The sequence below is a fragment of the Quercus lobata genome, chromosome 4 (assembly GCF_001633185.2).
Source record: "Quercus lobata isolate SW786 chromosome 4, ValleyOak3.0 Primary Assembly, whole genome shotgun sequence".
Classification (NCBI taxonomy): Eukaryota; Viridiplantae; Streptophyta; class Magnoliopsida; order Fagales; family Fagaceae; genus Quercus; species Quercus lobata.
The window spans coordinates 17,909,669-17,933,049 of record NC_044907.1 but is presented as its reverse complement, the minus strand read 5'-3'; the positions used below and the strand labels follow the sequence as shown (position 1 = coordinate 17,933,049).

The window sequence follows — 23,381 nt, the reverse complement described above, 5'->3', positions numbered from 1 at the left end:
CATGTCCTTTACTCCAAAATAAGAATTTTAGGAGTTGACTAAACTGCAACCTATTATATACTTCTTATTATTTTGGCAAATTTGTAAGATATTGCTGTACTTACTCTTACTTTTTTTTGAGAAAATACTCTTACCTAGTTTGTTATGGAACAATTATACTTTTAGCAAGTTGATTCTTTAAGCTAAATGCTCCGAGTGCTTTCAATTACTTTGTCAAACCAGCCTGCCAAATGCCATTATATGCCAAGTTGCCAACCCATGTTAATCATGTTTAACTCAAAGTTCAGACTATAATATGCTCTGATTTGGCCGTTGATGTATAGTGTATCCCTTTCCCCCCATATAAAAACGTCCTCAAAGTACCTATTCTGCCCTTGATTCATGATCAACCGAAAATAAACCTCACATAAATCCAACGGGTTAAAGAACCCAATTTGGTCTTTTCCAGCCTTCCCAAAACCCCAAACCGACTGTAACTTTTCAATATGGCCCCCAAAAGTTAAATCCCCCACCAAAGTTAAAATAAAATTACACCCTTACCCACGTATCCGAAGTTCATAACTTATGGATTTGTGAAATTGTGATTGGTGAACTGTTCATTACAATTGTATGAACTAGTGACATTTTGTGGACTACTCACAGCCACATAAGTCAGCAAATAAATTTTAAAATTGGACTTGAAATGACATTAATAGAAAGAAAAAGTTTCACCCCCTAATTAACCACTCTCAATCTCAAATCTATTCTTCTAAAAAAAATATTAGTCTCAAAATCTCAATTTAATTTGTTTAAAAGTCCTAATTAGTATTAATTTCATTCATGTAAAATTTAATTAGTCATTCCTCTTTCTCTTCCAAAACCAAAAGAGCACACTTTTTGTTCACTACAGTTATAAAGATTCTATAAACTGATGACGTTTCATTGAGTACTCACAGTTGCACAAGTCAGCAAACAAATTGTGAAATTAGACCTTTTTAGACCTTAAACAATATTAATAAAAAATAGTTTAACCTCCTAATTATTCCGTCTCAAATCTATTCTTCACAAAATAAAAATATATCAATCTCAAATTTCAATCTAATTTGTTTAAAACTCCTAATTAGTAATAATTCTGTTCATGCAAAAGCTAATTAGTAATTCCCCCTATTCTCTCTCTCTCTTTGGACACTTTTTGTTCACTACAATTGTATAAACTGATGACGTCTCGTTGACTATTCACAGTCGCACAAGTCAGCAAACAAATTATGAAATTGGACCTGAAATAATACTAATAAACTAAAAGTTTAATACCCAATTAATCCATCACAAACCTATTTTTCTCCCCAAAAAAAAAAAAACCAATCTCAAATCTCAATCTAATTTGTTTAAAACACCTAAATTACTAATTTCATTCATGCAAAAAGCTAATCACTCAATTAGTAATTCCCCTCTCTCTCAATCTCTCTGCTTGTTCAAAAAAGAGCACACAAATCCAAACACAGCCTATTGGAAACAGCCACTCCCCCAAAATATTTGCTTTTGTTATTGTTTTGTACTACAAATACAAAAAGGCAAAACATTTTTTCTGTTTCTCACAATTTCTTCTTGACTCTCTCTCAGCTCACACTCTCACTCTCTCTCTAACCCCTAATATGTCTCTCTCTGTTGGCATTTTGGGGGGGTAAAATTTAGGGTTTTTGATGAAAGCCCAGAAATTCTAAGGGAAGAGAGAGTGAAAATCTGTGGTGAGTTTTTCATTTTTTTAGCTCATTTGCATTTCTGGGTTTTCACTTTTTTCCTCTGTTTGGTTGCTGAGAAAGTCTAAACGGAAAATGACGGAATTTTTTGGGGCATTGTGTTTTGTTGTTGTGTGTTGGGGAGTGGAAAAGTTTGCACATTGATGGGTTTGTGTTCATTTCCTTATTTTTTTCTTCCTGTTGGGTTTTCTCGGGAACCAAACGGAGGCTTTTTAGTTTCTCTTACTTCTTTGTTTGACTGTCACTCTCTAAACCCATGTATAACCATTTTGTTGTGTGTTTTTTTACTTTTTGTCTGGTTTTAATTTAGGGTTTTGTGAGCAAAATCTCAGCTTCAAGTATATACCAACGACTCAAGACAGGTAATTTTGTTCTTCCTTGCATGCATGTTGATTTTTTTTTTTTTTGAAGCGTTTGGCTGCTGAGAAAATGGAGGGAAAAGAAAGTGGTGATTTTTTTTTTCTTCCTTTTTTTTGTTGTTGTTGGGTTTTGGTTTTTGCCTAAAAATTAGGGGGGAAAAAGGGCACTAGATGAAAGGAATTTTCATCCATTTTCTCAGAAGCCAACACCAAGCCTTTACGTTGACTAAATTTATTCCCTTTTTTGCTTATGTTTAATTATTCATTTATTCTGTTCAGTTTTGCTAAAATGTTGTTTCAGGCTTTTTTGGTTTTTTTGGTATACTGTACTGATACTTGGATTTCACTTGTGAAAGTGTAATCTTGCCATTCCTTTTTATTTATTTCACAACTATAAACTATAATAGGATGGCATTTTGATAAGTAATGAAAAAATTCTGAGAATTTTTAAGTTTTTATTTTTTATTTTTTATAAAGCTAGGAAATTTGTAAACTGGTGCTGAGCTAAACAAATACTGCTATTATATACTTGCTCAACATCACTGAAAGTTCCTGGAAGATTATTCTTTTTTTTTTCTTTCAATTTTATTTTTGTTATGGTCTTGTTTACTGTCCACGAGTGATCTCATTTTGTTTACCTTTTGACATCTGCTTCCATAAACAATGTTGGCTTCACAGATCCTGAAATAGATGGAAGAAATTGCCTCTACTAGTTTTTTAGATGCGGAGGTTTTGGGGATAAGATTTGGCTTGGCCACTCGTCAAGAAATCGTAAGTAGAATTAGACTTTGAACCATTTACCAAATTACTGGGTCAATTTCTCATTTGTTGTTACAATGTTTTCATAGTGTACAGCATCCATCAGTGACTGTCCCATTAGCCATGCCAGCCAACTTGCAAATCCCTTTCTTGGCCTGCCCCTGGAATTTGGGAAATGTGAATCCTGTGGCACCTCTGAAGCTGGGAAGTGTGAAGGTGTGTAAGCGTTTGTCTATCTTGTTATCTTGTGTAAAAATGATTGGATATTGTTAAATGTTAAAATGTATGGCATGCTGATAATCATTCATTTGCATGTGTTATAAAAAGTAACTGAGTCTTGTTCATTATGTTCCTTTCAGGGCATTTTGGATATATTGAGATGCCTATACCAATATATCATCCCAGCCATGTTAGTGAACTGAAGAAAATGCTGAGCTTATTGTGCCTAAAATGCTTAAAAATTAAAAAAACCAAGGTATGACTTGAGGGCTCCTTTTTATCTCCTGATTCTGTATGTGAAGCAGAGACTTCACGCAAATTTAATTTTACTTGTTCTCTGAGTCTTTTCTCTTTGTTGATTAAGGGAATATAAAGGAGCTCATTGTTTTATTTTCCCTTTTCTGCTAAGAAATGAAGTGCTTTTGTCAAGAAGCCTTGCCTATTAAAATCTATTTTGAATATTCTTTCTTTCTTTGTAATTATAGTATTATCTTTTTAAGTAACTACAATTTTACTAGAAGCTTCGAGGGATTTGAATGGTCCACTCTTGAGTTTAAGTCTTTTTTTTCTTTCTTACTCTTCTTGCATGGTGTTTAGTTTTGCCTACCTTTTCTTGTTTTTCCCTTCCTGTTTTGTTTGATCATTGTAATTTGGGTTCTTGATGTTGATGTCCCTATAGTACATTTCCTGTGTACTTGGCACGTTTCTTTTTCTAATAAAATCTTTTACATTACCTATAAAAAAAAGGGCTAAAATGCAAAATTGACCCACTAATTTTCTTCAGATTTCATTTCAGTCCTCTAAGTTTTAGATTTATTCAATTAAGGCTTTTTCGTTAACTTTTGTTAAAATTTTTTGAAAAAAAAAATCAGAAAAATATTTTTCAATCATTAATTGAGCTTTTTTAATTCAAAAAATTTGAAGAAAAATTTATAAAATTGAAAAATTAACCACAACATATAAAACAAAAGTTGATGGAAAAGCCTTAATTGAATAAACTTGAAAGTTAGAGGACTGAAATGAACAAAAGCAAAGTTAAAGAACTGAAATGAAATCTAAAGAAATTTAGAGGGTCAGTTTTGCATTTTACCAAAAAAAAAAAAAATTATTTGTTTCTTATAATTATTTTGTATCCCTTAATTTTATTATCTCTAAATATATAAGCTGGGAAACATTAATTTTTGTGCAATGTTTTGACATTTTCAACATATTTCATGACACCCCCGCTTTGGAACCCATGACTCTCTTGTTTGTTAATATCTTGTCAAGAAAGAATTGATATTTACTCTGTATCTTGATTTTCAATCCTTTGTTATTTTGTAAACCAGTTATGATGCACCTTTTGTTTGAGATTTTACAATTTCTGACCTTGTACTTTTATATGCTTGATTGTACAATTCAGTTTCCGGCCAAGAATACTCCTGGTCTTGCAGAAAGATTGTTAGCTTCATGTTGTGAGGTGAGTATCAAATGATGGTACTATATTTTCCTTTGTTGAGCTATGTTGCTTGTACTTCAAGACACCATGGCTTGGTTATTAATATGAATGATTGAAGTAAGCCATGTATAAATTTCTTATATTCCCATTCTCTTTTCTTATTTTATTTTATATTCATCCACATCAATTGGTAAGCTATGAGATGAATGAAAGTACTAAAAATTGATAGATAAAGCTAATTTGGGGTTTATAAAGGGATTGCGGTTGGTTTTTGATTCTGTCTGTAACTTCTTAAACTTAGAAGTTAGAACTGTCTCCTTACCTTGTAACAACCTTTCTTGTAGACCACTTTTTTGTCCTAAGATTGTTTAAAATTTGGTCTTTCTAGCAGTGCTTATTTGTGTAGATTTGAAAATTTTTCTGATAATATTGTTCTGTGCATTTAAATCTATTTTTTTCCTTGTTTAGGAAGCTTCACAAGTTTCTATTAAAGAGGTTAAAAAGGATGGTGCTTGTTACTTGGAACTGAAGCTGCCACAAAGGACAAGAGGAGAGGATTTCTGGAAATTTTTGGAAAGATATGGTTTTCGCTATGGTGATGACTTAAGTCGAACTCTGCTTCCTTGTGAGGTTTGGTTCCTACTCTTAGTTGTGTTTGATTTTTGCTTGTTACAGTGACACTAGAATGTATTTTTTTGGGGCCTAGTTGATAAATGCAGGAGGAGGTCTTATATATTTAAACTGACTTCTTATCTGCTATTGTTTTATCGTTTTTGTATTTGTGGTGAAAATTGCTGTTCTGCCTTGAGTTTTACACCCTTCTCCATGTTGCAGTGTTCTAGTACTGCTTGTGTTTTTTTGCACAAATCTATTGGTACTCATCTGTTCTTATCTCAGAAATTTGGAGACGTGATCATCTTATGACTTATTTTTATTGCATGTATTGTACTAGTAACATTGTTTTTGAATGACGTAAATAACTACTCTTTTGTTTTGATGACAGCAATTTGATGATTTGATCATCTTATTGTCTTAGACTGCAATCTATGAATTGCATGTTCGTGCCAATACTATTTGTAGTTTTGGCTCACATTTCTAATCATGGTAATTTGGCGATATTAACACCTTATTTTCTTAGGTTGTTAGTTTGACTTAAATTTATGCCATGTTTAGGCCATGGTCTGCCTGATGCTTTTGTGAAATGTTTTGGCTTTGAGGATTGGCTTGGAATAAAATTTTCACTCATTTATCTTGATGGATGTATAAGTTGGCTGAACTTTAGAATATATTTTGAAGTATCCCACCAATTAAATGATGTTTTCAATTATTAGTGATTGGGACAAATGTGTTGTTTAGTAGAGGTATTAGATATGAGAAGAGAAAGCATGTCGTGTAAATCATATGAATATTAGAAAATGCTGTGATTTTCTGTTGATTGTGATATCTGTTAACTAGACTTGTGCTGCAACTTGATATTGCCTCTTGTACATGTGTAAATAACTAACAGGTAATGGAAATGCTCAAAAGAATTCCTGCAGAGACTAGAAAAAAGCTTTCTGCGAAGGGGTATTTCCCTCAAGATGGATATATCCTGCAATACTTGCCTGTCCCGCCAAACTGTTTGTCTGTGCCAGAAATTTCTGATGGTGTTAGTGTCATGTCTTCGGTAAGCCAAATTATAAGCAAATCTTACAATTCTTTTGTGTTTAATGTCTTAGTCTTTGGACAGAGGATTTTGCTCAATTTTGAGGAGGGTTACTACTAGTGAGATTGAAGCTTTTGTTTTTAAGGTCTCTTTATGATTGGATGACGGCTACTTGGTCACTCTATTCCACAAACTTCTTGGAGTTCCTAGTTCTTTTAAATTTTAGTTCTTAATTTTGTTTTGGGTGTTTCTCTTGTATACATCTTGATTCCTGTGTTCTAGAGTTGCAGCCCATGTTGTGCTAATTTAAAGACATTTATCTCTTTTTTAAATTTAAAAAAGAAGCAAATCTTAGCAGTGGGCTTTTTTTTTTTGTCACTATTTTGTCTGAGGTTGAATTCTCAGTCTACAAGCATCTGTGTCTTGTTTTATTCCAGGATCCTTCTATATCTATGCTCAAGAAAGTTCTCAGGCAAGTCGAAATTATCAAAAGTTCAAGATCTGGTACACCAAATTTTCAATCTCATGAAGTTGAAGCTAATGATTTGCAAGTAGCAGTTAATCAGTATCTGCAAGTTAGGGGTACTGCAAAAGCATCTCGTGATATAGATACACGATTCGGTGTTAGCAAGGAGTCCAATGATTCTTCAACAAAAGCATGGCTTGAGAAAATAAGAACATTGTTCATCAGAAAGGGTTCAGGCTTCTCTTCTCGCACTGTGGTTACTGGTGATGCTTATACAAGGGTCAATGAGATTGGTATCCCATTTGAGATTGCACAAAGAATTACATTTGAGGAGAAGGTTAATGTGCACAACATGAACTATCTACAAGAGCTGGTAGATAACAAGTTATGCCTCACATTTAGAGATGGGTTATCAACATATTCACTGAGGGAGGGCTCGAAGGGGCATACTTTCCTGAGGCCTGGTCAAGTGGTTCATCGGAGGATAATGGATGGGGATTTTGTCTTCATCAATAGGCCGCCAACTACTCACAAACATTCCTTGCAAGCTCTAGCGGTGTATGTTCATGATGATCATACGGTGAAGATAAACCCACTTATTTGTGGGCCCTTAGGTGCCGATTTTGATGGTGACTGCATTCACTTATTTTATCCTCAGTCTCTTGCCGCAAAAGCAGAAGTTTTGGAGCTTTTTTCTGTGGATAAACAGTTGCTTAGCTCTCACAGCGGCAACCTCAACTTGCAACTGACCACAGACTCATTGTTGTCTCTAAAGACAATGTTTAAGACATATTTCTTACCCAGAGCTGCAGCTCAGCAATTGGCCATGTTTGCTTCATCTTCTTTGCCTCGTCCTGCTTTGTTGAAGGCTCATTCTGGTGCCCCTCATTGGACTGCTGTACAAATGTTACAGACCGCTTTGCCTGCTCATTTTGACTGTGTTGGAGAAAGATACTTGATTAGTCAAAGTGACGTATTAAAATTTGACTTCAATAGAGATGTAATATCATCTTTGGTGAATGAAATTGTTACTGCTATTTTCTCTGAGAAGGGTCCTGAAGAAGTATTAAAATTTTTTAATTCTCTACAGCCCTTGTTGATGGAAAACATATTTGTAGATGGTTTCAGTGTTGGCTTGGATGATTTTTCCATATCCGGGGAGGCCATACAAGATATTCAAAAGAATATTCGGGATATTTCTCCTTTGCTCTATGACCTAAGGTCTACATACAATGAGACGGTGGAGTTGCAACTGGAGAATCACATCAAAGTTGTGAAAGCGCCAGTTACAAATTTTATTCTAAAGTCATCTTCATTGGGTGAGTTAATTGACTCTAAAAGTGATTCAGCTATTAACAAGGTAGTGCAACAAATTGGGTTCCTGGGCCTGCAACTTTCTGACAAGGGAAAATTCTATTCCAAGACATTGATTGAAGACGTGGCCTCCCTTTTTAATGGAAAATATTCTTCTGTTAGAGTTGACTACCCTTCTGCAGAATATGGATTGATTCAAAGCTGTTTTTTTCATGGGTTAGATCCATATGAGGAGATGGTTCATTCAATATCTACAAGAGAAATTATTGTTCGCTCATCGAGAGGACTGACTGAACCTGGTACTTTATTTAAAAACTTAATGGCCATCCTTCGAGATGTTGTTATTTGTTATGATGGCACTGTCAGAAATGTTAGTAGCAATTCTATAATCCAATTTGAGTATGGAGTAAAGGATAAATCTAAGCCTCAGAATTTATTTCCTGCTGGGGAACCTGTTGGTGTCTTAGCTGCAACGGCAATGTCGAATCCTGCTTATAAGGCAGTTCTTGATGCTACTCCAAGCAGCAATTCCTCATGGGAGCTGATGAAGGTATTAAATTTTTGGCTGCTGCATATGATATTATTCACCTTTTCTTTGCTTCTTCTATAGCAAGTGCATAGTTGTCTCCCATAATTGTACACTCATGTTTTTATTTACTTTTCCCTCTTCAGGAAATACTGCTTTGCAAAGTCAATTTTAAAAATGAACTCATTGACCGCCGAGTAATATTGTATTTGAATGAATGTGGTTGTGGGAGAAAGTATTGCCGAGAAAAAGCAGCATATTTAGTAAAGAATCAATTGAAGAAAGTCAGCCTTAAAGATTCTGCGGTTGAGTTCCTGATTGAGTATGTTTTGCCATTACATTTGGTGCCTTTTGTTACTTATTTATCTTCTGTTACATATCTATGCATTTTCCTATGCATGTACAATATGGCTCAAATCTATGCTCATTGTTGATTATGTTGTTAGTTGATATGTTATTTTTGTATTATATATAAGTGTATTGGTCTTAAAGTTGGATCCAAGAAAAGATGATCATTTATGTCATTCCCTATAATACAAATTTTGTGAAGTAGAAGCTATAAGTTTTGAAAGTCATGTGACCCTTGGTTGTCAGTTGTCTCACATGTGCTGTAATTGATATCTGGATCTGCTCCATCGTTTGCCTAACTTGTTCTATATCTGTGATGAAGTTTTGTTGACCCTTGGTTGTCTCACATGTGCTGTAATTGATATCTGGATCTGCTCCTTTATTTGCCTAAGTTCTTGTATGTTGTTGACCTTTATTGAGTCAAATGATCTGGAGGGTCTATTGCGTCCATTAAAGGTGAGCATGGCCTTAGTTAACCAATTAGGCATTTGTTCGGCATTCATTTTGTTTCCACTCTTTGCCTTACTGTCTGTGTGATTTAAGAGAATTTAATCCCAAAGGAATGTATGCACACTTGTCCATTTCGTCAGCCCCTTCGCTGTTACAAGACTAGTCTTTTATGCATCTATGTTATGTTATGTTTTGTTTTGTTTATTATTATTCCTTTGGCATTTTAAAAGGTGGAGTAACTAGCATGTGACTCTAAATGAAATTAGATGGTTAAGTGTGTGTTTGGGTTGGCGTTGCGTTTTGGCTGAGGTGCGTTTCTGCGTTTTTTTTTTTTTTTTTTTTTTTTCACGCGTTTTTCCCACAAGCGGCTACTGTTCATGCAACAGTAGCCGCAACTTTTGACTGGGCTTTCATGAACAGTGCATCCGTGCACTGTTCATGGACCTACAAATTTCATTTTTTATCAATTTTTTCATTAAAAATGGGTCCCACGGTACTATTCACACATTTAAAAATTATTTTGCTACAGTGTTTTCAGTTTTTAGTTTCAGCAAAATAAGTTTTATCCAAACAGACCCTAAATTTATTTGTTATTTGGAAGATGAGATAGGACTCTAGGATTAGGCTATTATCAATCAGCAGTAGATTTAAGTTCTCTTTCCTGCATCAATCCCTACACATGTGGCAAACAAAATTGAGAAGCTCCAAAGGGATTTCCTGTGGGGAGACCCTAAGACTCATTTATTGGGGTGGGATAAGGTGTGTTTGCCTATTGCTTATGGTGGCCTGGGTATTAGAAAATTAACCACTTTCAATAAAGCCTTGCTAGGAAAGTGGCTCTGGCGTTTTGGGATCGAGGAGAATAGGCTTTGGAGGAGGGTGGTAGCTTTGAAATTTGGGGAAGATTGGGGGGGGGGGTGTGGACCTCTAAGCTGGGAAGGGGTGCTTATGGTTGCGGTTTGTGGAGAAGTATCAGGAAAGGCTGGGAAATTTTCAACAAAAATGTCCAGTATAAGGTTGGGGTGGGGGATAGTGAAATTTTGGACAAATAGGTGGTGTGGAGATCTTTCTCTCCAACTGGCTTTTCCAATCTTGTACAATTTTGCTGCAAACAGAGAGGCTTCTATAGAATCATCTTTGATATGTCAAGGAGCAGGGGATGGGAGAACTTGGGATGTTCGTTTCAATCGAGGTCCTAATGATTGGGAGGCAGATGTGGTGGTTGATTTCCTTCGGCTCTTGGCAGCCAATTTACCTTCAGGGACTGATGGTGATCGGTTGAGATGGAAGTTGACAAAAAATGGGGATTTTACTATCCGCTCTTTTCATCATAAGTTACATGGCTCTTCTTCCGCTGTTTTTCCATGGAAAGGTATTTGGAAGGTTAAGGCTCCCTGGCGTGTCTCTTTCTTTGTTTGGACAGCTGTATGGGATAGGATCCTCACGGGTGATAACTTACGGTTTAGAGGCTTTGATTTTGTTGACTGGTGCATTATGTGTCGTTGCTGTGGTGAGACAGTGGATCATTTGTTGTTATATTGTGGAAAGGCTTATCGGCTGTGGTGTTTTGTTTTTCGGCTTTTTGGGATTTCATGGGTCCTCTCATGTACAGTGTCAGATTTTTCTTTTTAGTTGGTGGAATTGGTTGGGAAAGCATTCATCTTACATTTGGAACTTAGTTCCGTTGTGTTTGATGTGGTGTATTTGGAAGGAACGCAATCGGCGGACGTTTGAGAATTTGGATAGATCTGAGGACCAAATGCTTGCTCTCTTTTCTAGTTCCCTGTTTGACTGGGCTAGGGCTTGGGGACTCACATCTAGTGACTCTCTTCCTCTTTTCCTTAGCTCTCTTTCTTTGTAATTAATGTTTTTTGTTCTTGTTTTCTGCTTTTCTTTTTTGTACTTTTGTTATGCTGGTGCTATTTGGCATCTAGTAGTTTTTTGAATATATTTTTTCTTACCTATCAAAAAAAAAAAAAAATATAATTTGCAGATAGTTTCATATCTTCCCTTGTTTCTGCTCACATGCTTAAACCAAGTCAGCAAGTGACCCTTTTGGTAGGAAACAAGTCCGGAATTAGAAAGGCCACTTTGGAGGAATATTTGTCAAGTTAAGCTTTACAATCATTATCTAAGATGCATCTCACTATGTGAATTTTAAAGAGCTTGGATTCTCACTGAGCAATGTTTCTGTGTCATACTTTTCCCTCTTCTTCTTCTTTAGTCATTCTTTTCTAACCTCTATCTAGTGAAAAGAAGTTCTAAAAGCTTGCTTTGCCCCATAATGGTCACTTTACTGTCCATGCATCGTATCAAATATATAAATATTGCTTTGGATGTAAAATAGAGATTGTGATAAGTGTATGTTACAAATCAATTCTTCCACTGAGTAGCTTTGTTTGAGCAGGTTCTAAATGTATGTAGAAAAAATGAAAATTGCAAGAGATGGTCATCCTCAAAAAAATGTGTGATTGAGTTCTTTGCTTGCTAATTGTCTTTATGGTTAAATTTCAGTGAGAACATAGTGGGAGAAATTGCTTGTTCACTATCCTGTGTATGACAGATCCCATTTTATTTGATTTGCTCTCTTTTTTCTATGACAATATGGTTCTCTTTTTAGTACCAACATACAATGCAATTTCCCCTCTCTCTCACAATTTGTCATACTCCAATTTTTTTTTTCCTGTTCAATTTAATCCTGATAGTTGTGCTTCTTACATGCAGATATAAGGGGCATCGAACTGTATCAGAAGGTTTAGAGATTGATGCAGGCCTGATTGGTCATGTGCATCTAAATGAGGTTGGTGCATTTGCTTTTTAACTTGTTTATTACTCTGGAGTATATTTTACAATTGAAGTTGCTGTTGCTTGCTGTTTAGCAATTATTCTTTTGGTGAGTAACTTGAGATTTGTTGAACAGAAAATGTTGCAAGATATGAACATTAGTATGCATGAGGTTCTTCAAAAGTGCCAAGAGACTATTAATTCATTCCGGAAGAAGAAGAAAGTTACTCGTGTTTTTAAAAGGACGGCTCTGTCTTTCAGGTTAGTCTCAATTAACTTGTAATCACATAATAAATTTGCCATATGGTCATTAAATTTAAGGTTTATTTTTTTCTGCAATGTGCTTTTTGAGTTGACTAGGAAAACTGCTTACATGGTGTGGGGAGCCCACGGGAGAGAGAGGGGGGGGTGGGCTTAAACAGCTTTTGCTTACTTCGACCCTTTCCTTTCCCCCTCCTTCCTTCAAGTTACATTTTTTAATTGATAAATTTTTAATATTTTTGGATTTATTTATACAGTGCAGTAATATAAAATTATTGCAAAGAATTTTATGTTTGTCATACCAAAATGTAAACCTGTAAGTATTGGCCTTTGGCCATCTCTTGAAGTTTCAAAGAATCCAAATCTACCAGACTATGACTTGTGCTTCCTGTTGATGTGTTGTAATGGAGGATGAAGATTAGCATTATGGTTGATGCTTACAATTTGATTAAAATCTAAACTTTTATAGGTCAGCATGATAGTTTTGTTTTGGCTCCAAAGGAGAATCAGTACATACACCAATACTTTTTTTTTATAAGGTTCATATGTGGTATGTGTGGAGGGAGAGTAACTTCTTGACTTCTGAAGGTTGTGAAAAATCAGTTTTTGATTTGAACCTCTTACTTTTTTTATTTTTTTATTTTTTATGATTGGTTAAGGTTCAAGCATTACCCGGTGGTATTAGCATCCTCTGTGGTGTCTGGTGCCTTGGGTTTGTACCCCACCGCCCCCTCTGCCCCCTATATACCTACAACACCAACAAAGCCTTAGATTCAAAATTTTAGGGTTGGCTATGGATCCTGAACAGATTAGCAAGGGACTGGAGATTTTAAATCTTAGAAATTAGTTCTTTTTATAGGGTGTTTCACATGTATACTTACCATGTTTCATGGCATGTGCCCCTTACTGGGCCTATTAAATTAAAGTTCATTTCCTTAACCCCAAAAAAAGAACTACCTACTAATCTTTGTCATTGTTGGCATCCTAACAATTTAGCGGTCAGAATGTCCACACTTGGGATTGAACATTTTGTATTTGTCAAATTTAGTATATCTTTGTTGTGAATCTTTTTCACTAGTAGACTAATAAATCGTTGTCTCATTTCTTATTCTGGGTCTTGTCCACATTATCTTTTTGGATAAGTAAATAAATAAATAATATGTCCACATTATTGCATTTTAACATGACATCACAGCCCATGAAGCTACTCTTTCATTGCTGTTGTGATTTGTTATCAATCATTGTTGAATCCTTCTATAACAGCAGAAGAATCACAATGAAATGTTTATCTGAGACACCTTTTTCTTTGATGGCTTTGTTGTCATATATTGTAATTGCTTTCAATGGTCTTTTTAAGGAACAAAAAAGAATATAAAGTGTGGGAATATCTTAAAACCTTATATATGAGTATGGTAATAGACACCATAAGCATGTTATCTCTCTATGAATAGACACCATGAGTATAACTATGAATATCTGGCTTGAAAAGAAGTTTCAAAATCTCTCTAGGCATGTTATCTCTCTTAGTTGTAAATTTGTAATATTAGGTCTAGCATTTTTGTTGTTTTTTTTTTTTTTTGATAGGTACATTTTTGTTGTTTACATGGTATAAACTAATGAAATGTTTGGTTTAGTTTTTGCCCTTGTGTGTGCAATTTTATTCCCTTCTAACCCACATGTTTACTGCAATTTAGCACAATACTGAAACTCTTAGGAGTGAAAAGTTACCTTTTTACTTATCAAAAAAAAAAAAAGTTACCTTTTGCTTTATGGTCTTTCTTGGCAGTGAATGTTGCTACTTCCAGCAGTCTTGTGCAAATGAAATCGCTGGTATGCCGTGCTTGATGTTCTGGTTGCAGGATATGTGTGATATTCATTTGGAGAATACTTCACATATCCTTGCTGACATGATTTTTCCGGTTCTTCTAGAGACGATCATCAAAGGTATAATTCATTACAGCTGTTTGGTATTACATGATTTTTTTTTTTAAAGTTTCATGAATTCTGCTATGTACCTGTATATGAACATGGTAGAGTATGTGATTTTACCTCAAAATTGGTCATTGTTAGGCTCAGGTGCATGCAACCTGTGTTCTGTTTTTCTTTCTTAATACAGATTCATTATCATGATTTTGTTTTAAAACTAATTATATATATATTAGTCAATAAAAATGATTTTTCTCTCCTGCTGATATGCAATAACTGTGCTGGATAACAAACAAATACAAAATGGCTTTTCTTCTGCTTCACTCACTCCTGCTTTCTTCATTATTTAAAATTTCACTGTGCTTGGGGAATTGTGAGGGTTGAAAAGTTTTAATTGTCAATGTCATGCTTGAATTTGGTTAAATAGGCTCTTAAGCTACTTTTCAATTCTTTGAATTGAATGCTTTAGAGTTTTTTCTTTAGTTTGGAAGGGATTCTCTGAAACAGATGTAAGAACAGTTTTATTCATATTTTTCAAACGTTTTTCTATTCCCTCATGTCAAAGTGCTCTGCAAATGAGGGTGACTAAACTCCATTCAGATCGTAGCCTTTTTTAGAGTTCTGTGTGTATATGTGTGTGTATATATATATAATTAGTTTTGTGCTTTCCTGATTTTTATTTTGTTTTTTGTGTTTCTTTTCTAAAAACAACATTCTTGAGACATTTTCCCTCTTAGTCAATGTATACATAACTGATTAAATGATGTAGGACAAACTGAGGTACGTGTCTACGTGTGTTTGTGGTGGGCTTGGGGTTAGGAGAACTTGTAGATCTACTTTTAGAATTTTTGAGGAGGGGTTTTAGGATTGTGATAGAAATATAAAGGTGGTTTGATGAGTTATTTGATGACTATGTAGTAGAATAAAGTATGTGGGAATATAGGGTTTTGATAGGTAAGAGAAAGAGCTTGATTTGGGATTGTAAAGAATAAGAGTAAGAGAATTTTAGGGTCTTCATAGGCTGTATGAACAGTACCTGTGAACAATGCCAAGGAAAGCAATGAAAGAAGAGAAAAGGAGTAGGAAGAGAAACCACAAAGGCCAACATGTGTCTATGCTCAAAATACTCAAATTTTGTTAATCAATTCCATCTCCTTTGAATACATTGTGCATAATTTTTATAAGGACCTCTTCTTGTACTAGCAGTATTAGGACTCCTAGTTTGAATAGTAAACTAAACCCTAAAAAAAATACTAACTTGGATCCAAAGAAAATAAAGTCTAAGATACTTAATATCAATTGGTGATACTTAAGCAAATTTTTGAGAAGGAAACCTTCTGAAAGTGTGATCCTGAAGTCTCAAATATGGAAAAAGTTTTTAGCATTTTAACTTAGTCCAGGGTTCCATATATGTTCCACAACTATTGATGTTGCCCTGTATACCAAACTGTATAATGTACCTTTACCTTTGATTTATTAGGTCCAGCCTAAGTATTTATTTCACTGGTCATATATGGTGTGTCTTGATATTTTAAGAATTCCATAGAATCTAGAATATGAAATGAGATGTACTCTTCCTTTTGAATGGGCAGGTGACCCCAGGATTTGCATGGCAAGCATAATCTGGATTAATCCAGATTCAACAACATGGATAAGAAGCCCTTGTAAGTCTCACAAGGGCGAACTGGCAGTGGACGTCACTCTGGAGAAATCCGTTGTGAAGCGTACCGGTGATGCTTGGAGGATCATTATGGACTCATGTCTTCCAGTGCTTCATTTAATTGACACGAGGCGCTCCATACCATACGCAATCAAGCAAACTCAGGAGTTGCTTGGGATCTCTTGTGCTTTTGATCAGGCAGTTCAGGTATTTTTAGACTTCCTATACCACCTTATGAACTGTTCCACATTAGGTTTCGATGCTAATCAGCTCAATGGAATGCCTTTTTATTTTTATTTTTTCTATTTTCCTCTCCTTTTTACCCTAAGAGAAACAACTAATGTTGTTGCTCATTGTGCAGCGCCTGGCCAGATCGGTGACAATGGTGGCAAAGGGTGTTCTGAAAGAGCATCTCCTTCTCTTGGCAAATAGTATGACATGTGCTGGAAATTTGGTTGGCTTCAATACTGCTGGTTATAAGGCACTGTCTCGCTCATTGAATGTCCAAGCACCATTTACTGAAGCAACACTTTTTGTAAGTAATAGCTTTCGTTTTGAATCATTTGAAATATGTATAGTTCAAATGCAAGCATTTGCCAAAATTGGGATCCTACTGAGTATCACTGGATCAAAGTGGTTTCTTTGGATTGGAATATAGGATCTGATCGTAAAATTGTAATATTTTATAAAAATATGCTAATTAACTAAAAGAAAAAAAGATAGAGGTTACTTAACCTTTTTTTCTGTAGTACATTTCTAGTGTACTTGGAGTGGCTTTGGCTAATAATATTTCTTACGTTACTTGTCAACAAAAAAAAGGTAGAGGTTAGACCTTTTGATTATAGCTCTAAAGGTGGAGCCCTCACAATTTAAAAATGTAATGATCAAGGTTTGACTCCTTGCAAAAAGAACATAAATATGTATCCAAGCTAAATAAAAAAAAATTGTTCAGTTACAAAAGATATAGACATCCCAAGTTTGCAACAATAAATAAGTGATAAAAAATATATTAATTTAGCCATCCCAAGATTGCAACCCTGTAGACAAATAAGGAAGATTGCAGGTTTTCAGCAATGTTTAAATTTGTGTAATAGGTAGGTGATGCAGAAAGCCAAGAGCGAGAAACTAATGAAAAAAATAATAAGCAAAGAATGGAGAAGAAGCAAGAAAGAAAAGTAAATAGCTGAGGGAAAAGGAAACTGGGAATTTCATTGTGAGAGAGAGAGAGAGTTTTGATGCCACTGGTGTTCTGATGTTAACTTCTGCTCCTAGTCTGCCTCTGTACTCCTTTGGCATTGAAAAAGGGGCTAATTGCTCTAATGGGATGTAACAGCAGTGAGTAAGAGAGCTGATGGCCCAGGAATTTGTGTTGAGGCATGTTTTAATGCATCTTTGGCCTTTCCTCTTTCTTTTCGAACTGATTTTATATTGGACCTAACAACCAAATGCAAATGACAACCCTGTTGCAAGAAAACATCCCTAAGTTCATACAAAATTTGAATTGGTTGGATCTCACATAAGATAAGATCCTGATTTTATATCCTGGTCCCAGCTAAGCCTACTACTGATTTTTGAAGCGATGTGGATCTTTTGTTGGAGTTTGGAGCACAAAATAATGCAACTTAACAACAATCTAAACTAAGATTTGAAAAACCAGTAAATAATTTTCGATCCAAGTTGAGAATTTAAAAACTACACTTATGCTTCCCTGTAAGATAATCTGTTATTATTTTTTTGTTTCACCTTGCCCCATATGTGATTCAGACACCAAGAAGATGTTTTGAAAGAGCTTCTGAGAAGTGTCACGTCGATTCTCTGTCGAGCATTGTTGCATCATGTTCCTGGGGTAAACATGTGGCAGTGGGTACAGGTTCTAGATTTGATGTGCTCTGGGACAAGAAGGAGGTATTAATGATTTTAAAGTTCTCCAAATGTCTTTACAACTGTTTTTAACTTACTTTGTGGGGTATTGCTAGATTTGTTTGATATTGTTTTCTTTTCCAGGGAGGATTGAATCAAGAGGGTGGAATAGATGTTTATAACTTCCTACATATGGTGAGAGGAAGTGCAAATGGAGAAGAATCAAATACTGATTGTCTGGGTGTAGATGTTGATGATCTTGTGCTGGAAGATGAATATGCAGAGTGGGAACCCTCCCCAGAACATAACTCAAGTTTTGATAAGCCATCCTTTGAAGACAGTGCTGAATTTGAGAATTGTCTAGATAATCTGCCAGGTGAATCAACTTGGGAAAAGGTTTCGGCTTTCAATTCAGGCTCTAGTGGAGGATGGGATGTTGATAAAAATGCGGGAACTACAGGAAAGGGTGATGTATGGTCTGGTTGGGGAAGGGACAAAACTGAAAACCAAGATGCCCCGTCTTTGAAACCCCCGGAGGATTCTGCTGGTTCAGGTGGTTGGGATTCTGTGCCGGCTTGGGGGACTAGCGATAAAAAAACAACAAATGATTGGGGAAGGGACAAAGCTGGAAAACAAGATGCCCCGTCTTTGAAACCCCAGGAGGATTCTGCTGGGTCAGGTGGTTGGGATGCAGTGCCAGCTTGGGGAACTAGCGATAAAAAAACAGCAAATGATTGGGGAAGGGACAAAGCTGTAAAACAAGATGCCCCATCTTTGAAACCCCAGGAGGATTCTGCTGGGTCAGGAGGTTGGGATGCTGTGCCGGCTTGGGGGACTGGCAATAAAAAAACAACAAATGATTGGGGAAGGGACAAAGCTGTAAAACAAGATGTCCCGTCTTTGAAACCCCAGGAGGATTCTTCTGGGTCAGGTGGTTGGGATTCTGTGCCAGCTTGGGGGACTAGTGAGAAAAGAACAACAGGTGATAGTGTTTCATCTGATTGGGGGACCCTTAAATCTGAACAAAGCGACATCATCTCCACAAAAGCCCAAGAAGATTCTTTCAGATCTGATGGTTGGGATGTTGCAGCGTCTTGGGAGAAAGGAACTGCAGCAAAAAGTGAATCATCTGGCTGGGGGACCAAGAAAGCTGAAGCTGGTGTTGTCATCTCAGAAAAAGATGATTCTTTCAGATCTGATGTTTCAGTGCCTTGGGAGAAAAAAACTGCAGAAAAAAGTGAGTCATCTCTTTGGGGGACCAAGAAAGCTGAAACAAGTGATGTCATCTCCTCAGAAAACGTTTCTTCTGGTTGGGGGATGGGTGGCAATAAATCACGAGATTCATTTGTCTCTGCAAAAGTTCAAGAGAACTCTCCCAGAGCTCGCAGCTGGGATGCTGCAACTCCTTGGGGGAAAAAGGCTGGAGCTGGTGATGAATCTCAGCCTCGCAGAAATGATGGGAAACCTCTACGTGACCGAAGCACAGAGCCTTTCGATTGGGATAAGAAGCGGACACAGGAGAGAGTTCAGTCAACATCTAGTGGGGACTGGACTAGGGATGAACACCCATCCCAGTCTCTGGATGTTGAGTCACCTGCCAATAAGAAGTTGACACAGGAGACAGTTCAGTCAACATCTGGTTGGGCTTCAACTGCTGAAGACTTGAGTAGGGGTGAACACTCATCCCTAACTGTGGATGTTGACTCACCTGCCAATAGTAATCCATGGGGGCAGGTGAAGTCACCAGAATCTTCACAAGGTTGGGGCTCTCAGAATGAGTCAAAGCATGGTTGGGGTTCACCAAATGCTGGTAGTGGGAATGAAAGTGACAGACATAATAATCAGTGGGGAAGAGGAAGCATGGAACCGCACTTCAAGAAAAACCGATTCGAAGGTTCAAAAGGTTGGGGTACAAATAATGGAGAATGGAAATCTAAGAACCGTCCTGCAAAATCACCTGGACCTGGAAGGACTCATGATGATGCTGGTGCAGGTGGAATATTTACTGCAACCAGACAACGATTAGATATGTTCACTTCTGAGGAACAAGATGTTCTTGTGGAAATTGAACAGATTATGCAGACTATCAGAAAAATAATGCATCGGACTGGGTATGTCTTCCATGGTTTATACTTGTATAGCTCTAAACAATGTGTGCTAGTCGTTGTTGTCTTTGTTGCTAAGCAACTCAATAATATGGGATGATTGTTACACTTGCATTTCAAGTTATATGAATAAAACTGTAACCAAAGGACATTGGCATTTACTTGTCATATAAAATGTTCTGTGTCCAATTAGAAAGGACCAGTATATTCAGGGAAATCTCTCCTTTGGAGTTGAATAGAGTCCAGGTTGAGGACGATGGCAAATGAGGCATGCTTAAAATTTTATTGACAACTGTATCATAAACTTTTACAATTGAATTAGAGGCACTACTCAGTACATTATTCTTTTAAGCTATAGGCAACTAACATGGTACCATTCTAATCATTTAAATGCATAACTTTTTGAAGTTGCTTGATGCAATGTGTGCTGTTTATCATGTACCGTGTATCCTGCATTTGTGCTCTGTTTCCATACTTAGCCCTTTTTCCCAAGGCTAAAAGGCTGACTGTACTTTATGTTTTTATTGATATCTATGTCTATATCTATATCTATATATATATATATATATTTAGTATTATACCTTTTGTGCATTTAGGATACCGGCTAGGCACACACCCACTTGGGAGCCACTTTTGTGGTATCACTTACCCCATAGGTAAATGTGCACTGGCAATTATGGTCTTCATTATGGGATCTTTAAACCAGAAATAAAATCCAGAAGCTTTCATTGATGCCTCATTTTTCTACTCTTTGATCTCTATCTAATTTCTTTTCTTAACTTGGTCATTTCCTGAAATATGATCCATTCCCATCATATGGACATCTTCTGATTTTAAATTATTTTCTGAAGGTACAATGATGGAGACCCGCTGTCAGCCGAGGATCATTCCTATGTACTTGATAATGTTTTTAACCATCACCCAGATAAAGCAGTGAAAATGGGTGCTGGAATTGATCATTTCATGGTATGCTTCACAACAATGTTCTTACTATTTTGTCCTTAATTATACCATCCTCATTATATAATACATTGGATTCAGGACATTTTTGGATGTTTATTGTTGGATATGTGAGAGTTTATTGTTTGTTTTGCCTTTTCAAAAGAGATTATTTATAATAAAAACAGATCTTTTGATCTGGCTAAGTTTTCCAAACAGAATATCCTTGCCTATTTTTTTTTCCAATGATTTCAAGCTGCCGTGTATACAGTGAAATCCTTTTGCACACCAAATATGTGCATTGAATTTAAAAATCAGTGCAATTGGCTTCTTAATGCATTGATGGACAAACATAGGGGAAAGCTATGCTCTCCAGTCTCCACCTACCTGAGGTGAATTGCCATGACCATGATTCAATATATAAGAGTAATAGTTTTGCAGTTTGGGTTACATTCGAGGGATAATTATCTTGTTACTGCAGAAAACTACTGGTCACTTTTTCCCACACCATTCAGGAATGCAATGTCTCAAATTTACATTAATTAAACATAATTGTTTACAAAATTTAATATTTTGCTCAGTGCCTTTATTTATTTATTTATTGCTGACCTTCCTCTTTGGTCTAACTTTTACTTTTTGTAAAAATGTCCCAAGACCATGGGGATAATTTTCTTGCAAAATTTTCTCTAATGATTTCATGTGATCCTTACTCTTTTTCTTTAATTGGTTGATAAGTTTGTACTACAGTACTACTTAATAAATGGATCTAAAATAGTTGATACTTCATGATCTTACATACCATAACTGAGTTTCCATGATGAGTTCTTCCAAACTGGTGAAGTGATGTGTCTCATTGTTCTAAACAGAAAATGTATATAATTTGCTGATTATTGAAATGGGGTGACACATCTATCGTGTAGTTGGAAAATCTTATTTGTGCTTGTGGACTGTTTGACTTCAATGCTGCAGTGTTGGATGAATCCTGTAGTCCAGAACAGATGACTTTGCAAACATGGATTTTGACTTGACTAATTTGCAGTGTTTCTCTATTTAATAATTGGGAAGAAAATTTTAGGTCTTTGGTAGGTCTTGAGAATGGAGTACCCACCCCACCACCTTTTTTTTTTCCTTCAATTGGTAATTTAGCATTTGTGTTGCATGATAATTGATGTTTACTATAATGTTGAGCTCGACATGTAGGTTAGCAGGCACAGCAGTTTCCAGGAAAGCCGGTGCTTCTACGTTGTCTCAACTGATGGTCGTAAAGAAGACTTTTCCTACCGCAAATGCTTGGATAGCTTCATCAAGGGAAAGTATCCAGATGTTGCCGAAACATTCATTGGTAAATATTTCAGAAAACCCCGTTCTGGTCCTCCTGGAGGCAACCGGGAGAGACACACCAATCCAGAAGAAACTGGTTCTTCTGGAGGGAATCAGGAGAAGAACAACAACACTCCAGAGGAAACTGAGAATGAAAATAGGCAGTAAGGCTGAGTATGGGGGTTCTAATTTATGTTAATTGTAAATCTTTTAGCTTGCCTCCCTGATGTAACTAGTTACAAACAATTTCCATCATCTGCTATTCTGATTTGTATATATACTGGGCAGATGTTTTTAGTTTACTTCCTGCTCATCCACAACAAAATCAAACTGAAGCGTGCTTCCATCTCAGTTGCTCATTTTTCATACAAGAGCGGTTCATATTTACCCTGTAGTTAGCGTATTTGGTAGTTTGTACCTATACAGTGGGTTTTGGGAAATCACAGGCTATTTATTCTTGTTGTTTTTGATGCGAAATAGATGGAAGTGTTGCATTCTCATCAAAAACTTCTCCAATTTCTACTTTCTTCTTCCTTATTTTCATTTATTTGTTGTGTTTTTCCAGTTTGATTAGTCTGCTGCCTATCTTAGTGAGATCATTTGTAATGTATGATTGAGAAAATGGACATGGTGTGCGATCCTAGCTTTATAAACGTTGGGAGTGTTTTGCAAGACACTGAAGAGTGAAGACAGCATTGGGTTCTTGTTTATTTTGACAAGCAATGCAATTTGTTGTATATAGTGACTAGCATGATTCAAAATTGTCTTATAGTATTTGAGAAGGTTTTGCACGTGTAACAAGGACTTTGAAACGGGTTTATGGGCAGGGCGATGTTTAATCATGGGTGCTTTGTCCCCTTTCTGGGCGGGGCGGGATGTGTATCGAGGACTTTAAAATCTCCGGTTCCCTGCTTCAAGCCCTATTCGATAAAAATGAGAGAAAAGGGAGGGATGAGAGAGAGAGAGAGAGAGAGATAAAACTTGAATGACCAAAACCATTTTGGAAACACTTTTAAATTAGCAAATTCTATCTTACCAAAAAAAAAAAAATAGCAAATTCTACTTATCTGTCACATGAGAGCCAACAACTGTATACTCTTAACTTGTCCAAACCTACAAAGAAGAGTTCAATGGTACATCAATACATACACATTAGGCTTTAACTTGAACTGAATGATTTCAAATATACATTTAAAAAAAAAAGCATTAATCGTGGTATGGGTTAGTTAGATTGAAAGTTTTGTCAACAACTCCAATTTGTGTGTT

The 23,381-nt window shown here is 36.1% G+C and overlaps 1 protein-coding gene across 2 annotated transcripts; it reads left to right on the top strand.

Annotated features, from left to right (window-relative positions):
* The first annotated feature begins 1,499 nt into the window (after positions 1–1,499).
* Positions 1,500–22,635, top strand: LOC115986796 (DNA-directed RNA polymerase V subunit 1). 2 transcript variants are annotated; one of them, XM_031110106.1, is made up of 19 exons: positions 1,500–1,724; positions 2,047–2,098; positions 2,774–2,866; positions 2,944–3,070; positions 3,214–3,329; positions 4,476–4,532; positions 4,980–5,141; positions 6,019–6,177; positions 6,594–8,486; positions 8,609–8,784; positions 11,985–12,060; positions 12,181–12,305; positions 14,092–14,249; positions 15,824–16,098; positions 16,253–16,426; positions 17,656–17,796; positions 17,896–19,862; positions 20,708–20,822; positions 21,996–22,635. In XM_031110106.1, the coding sequence occupies exons 3-19, from the start codon at positions 2,786–2,788 to the stop codon at positions 22,281–22,283; spliced, it is 6,090 nt and encodes a 2,029-aa protein (XP_030965966.1). In that variant the 5' UTR covers positions 1,500–1,724; positions 2,047–2,098; positions 2,774–2,785; the 3' UTR covers positions 22,284–22,635. The 2 variants fall into 2 exon arrangements, with proteins under 2 accessions (XP_030965966.1, XP_030965967.1); XM_031110107.1 differs by lacking the exon at positions 1,500–1,724 and adding an exon at positions 1,738–1,883.
* Positions 22,636–23,381: the final 746 nt, after the last annotated feature.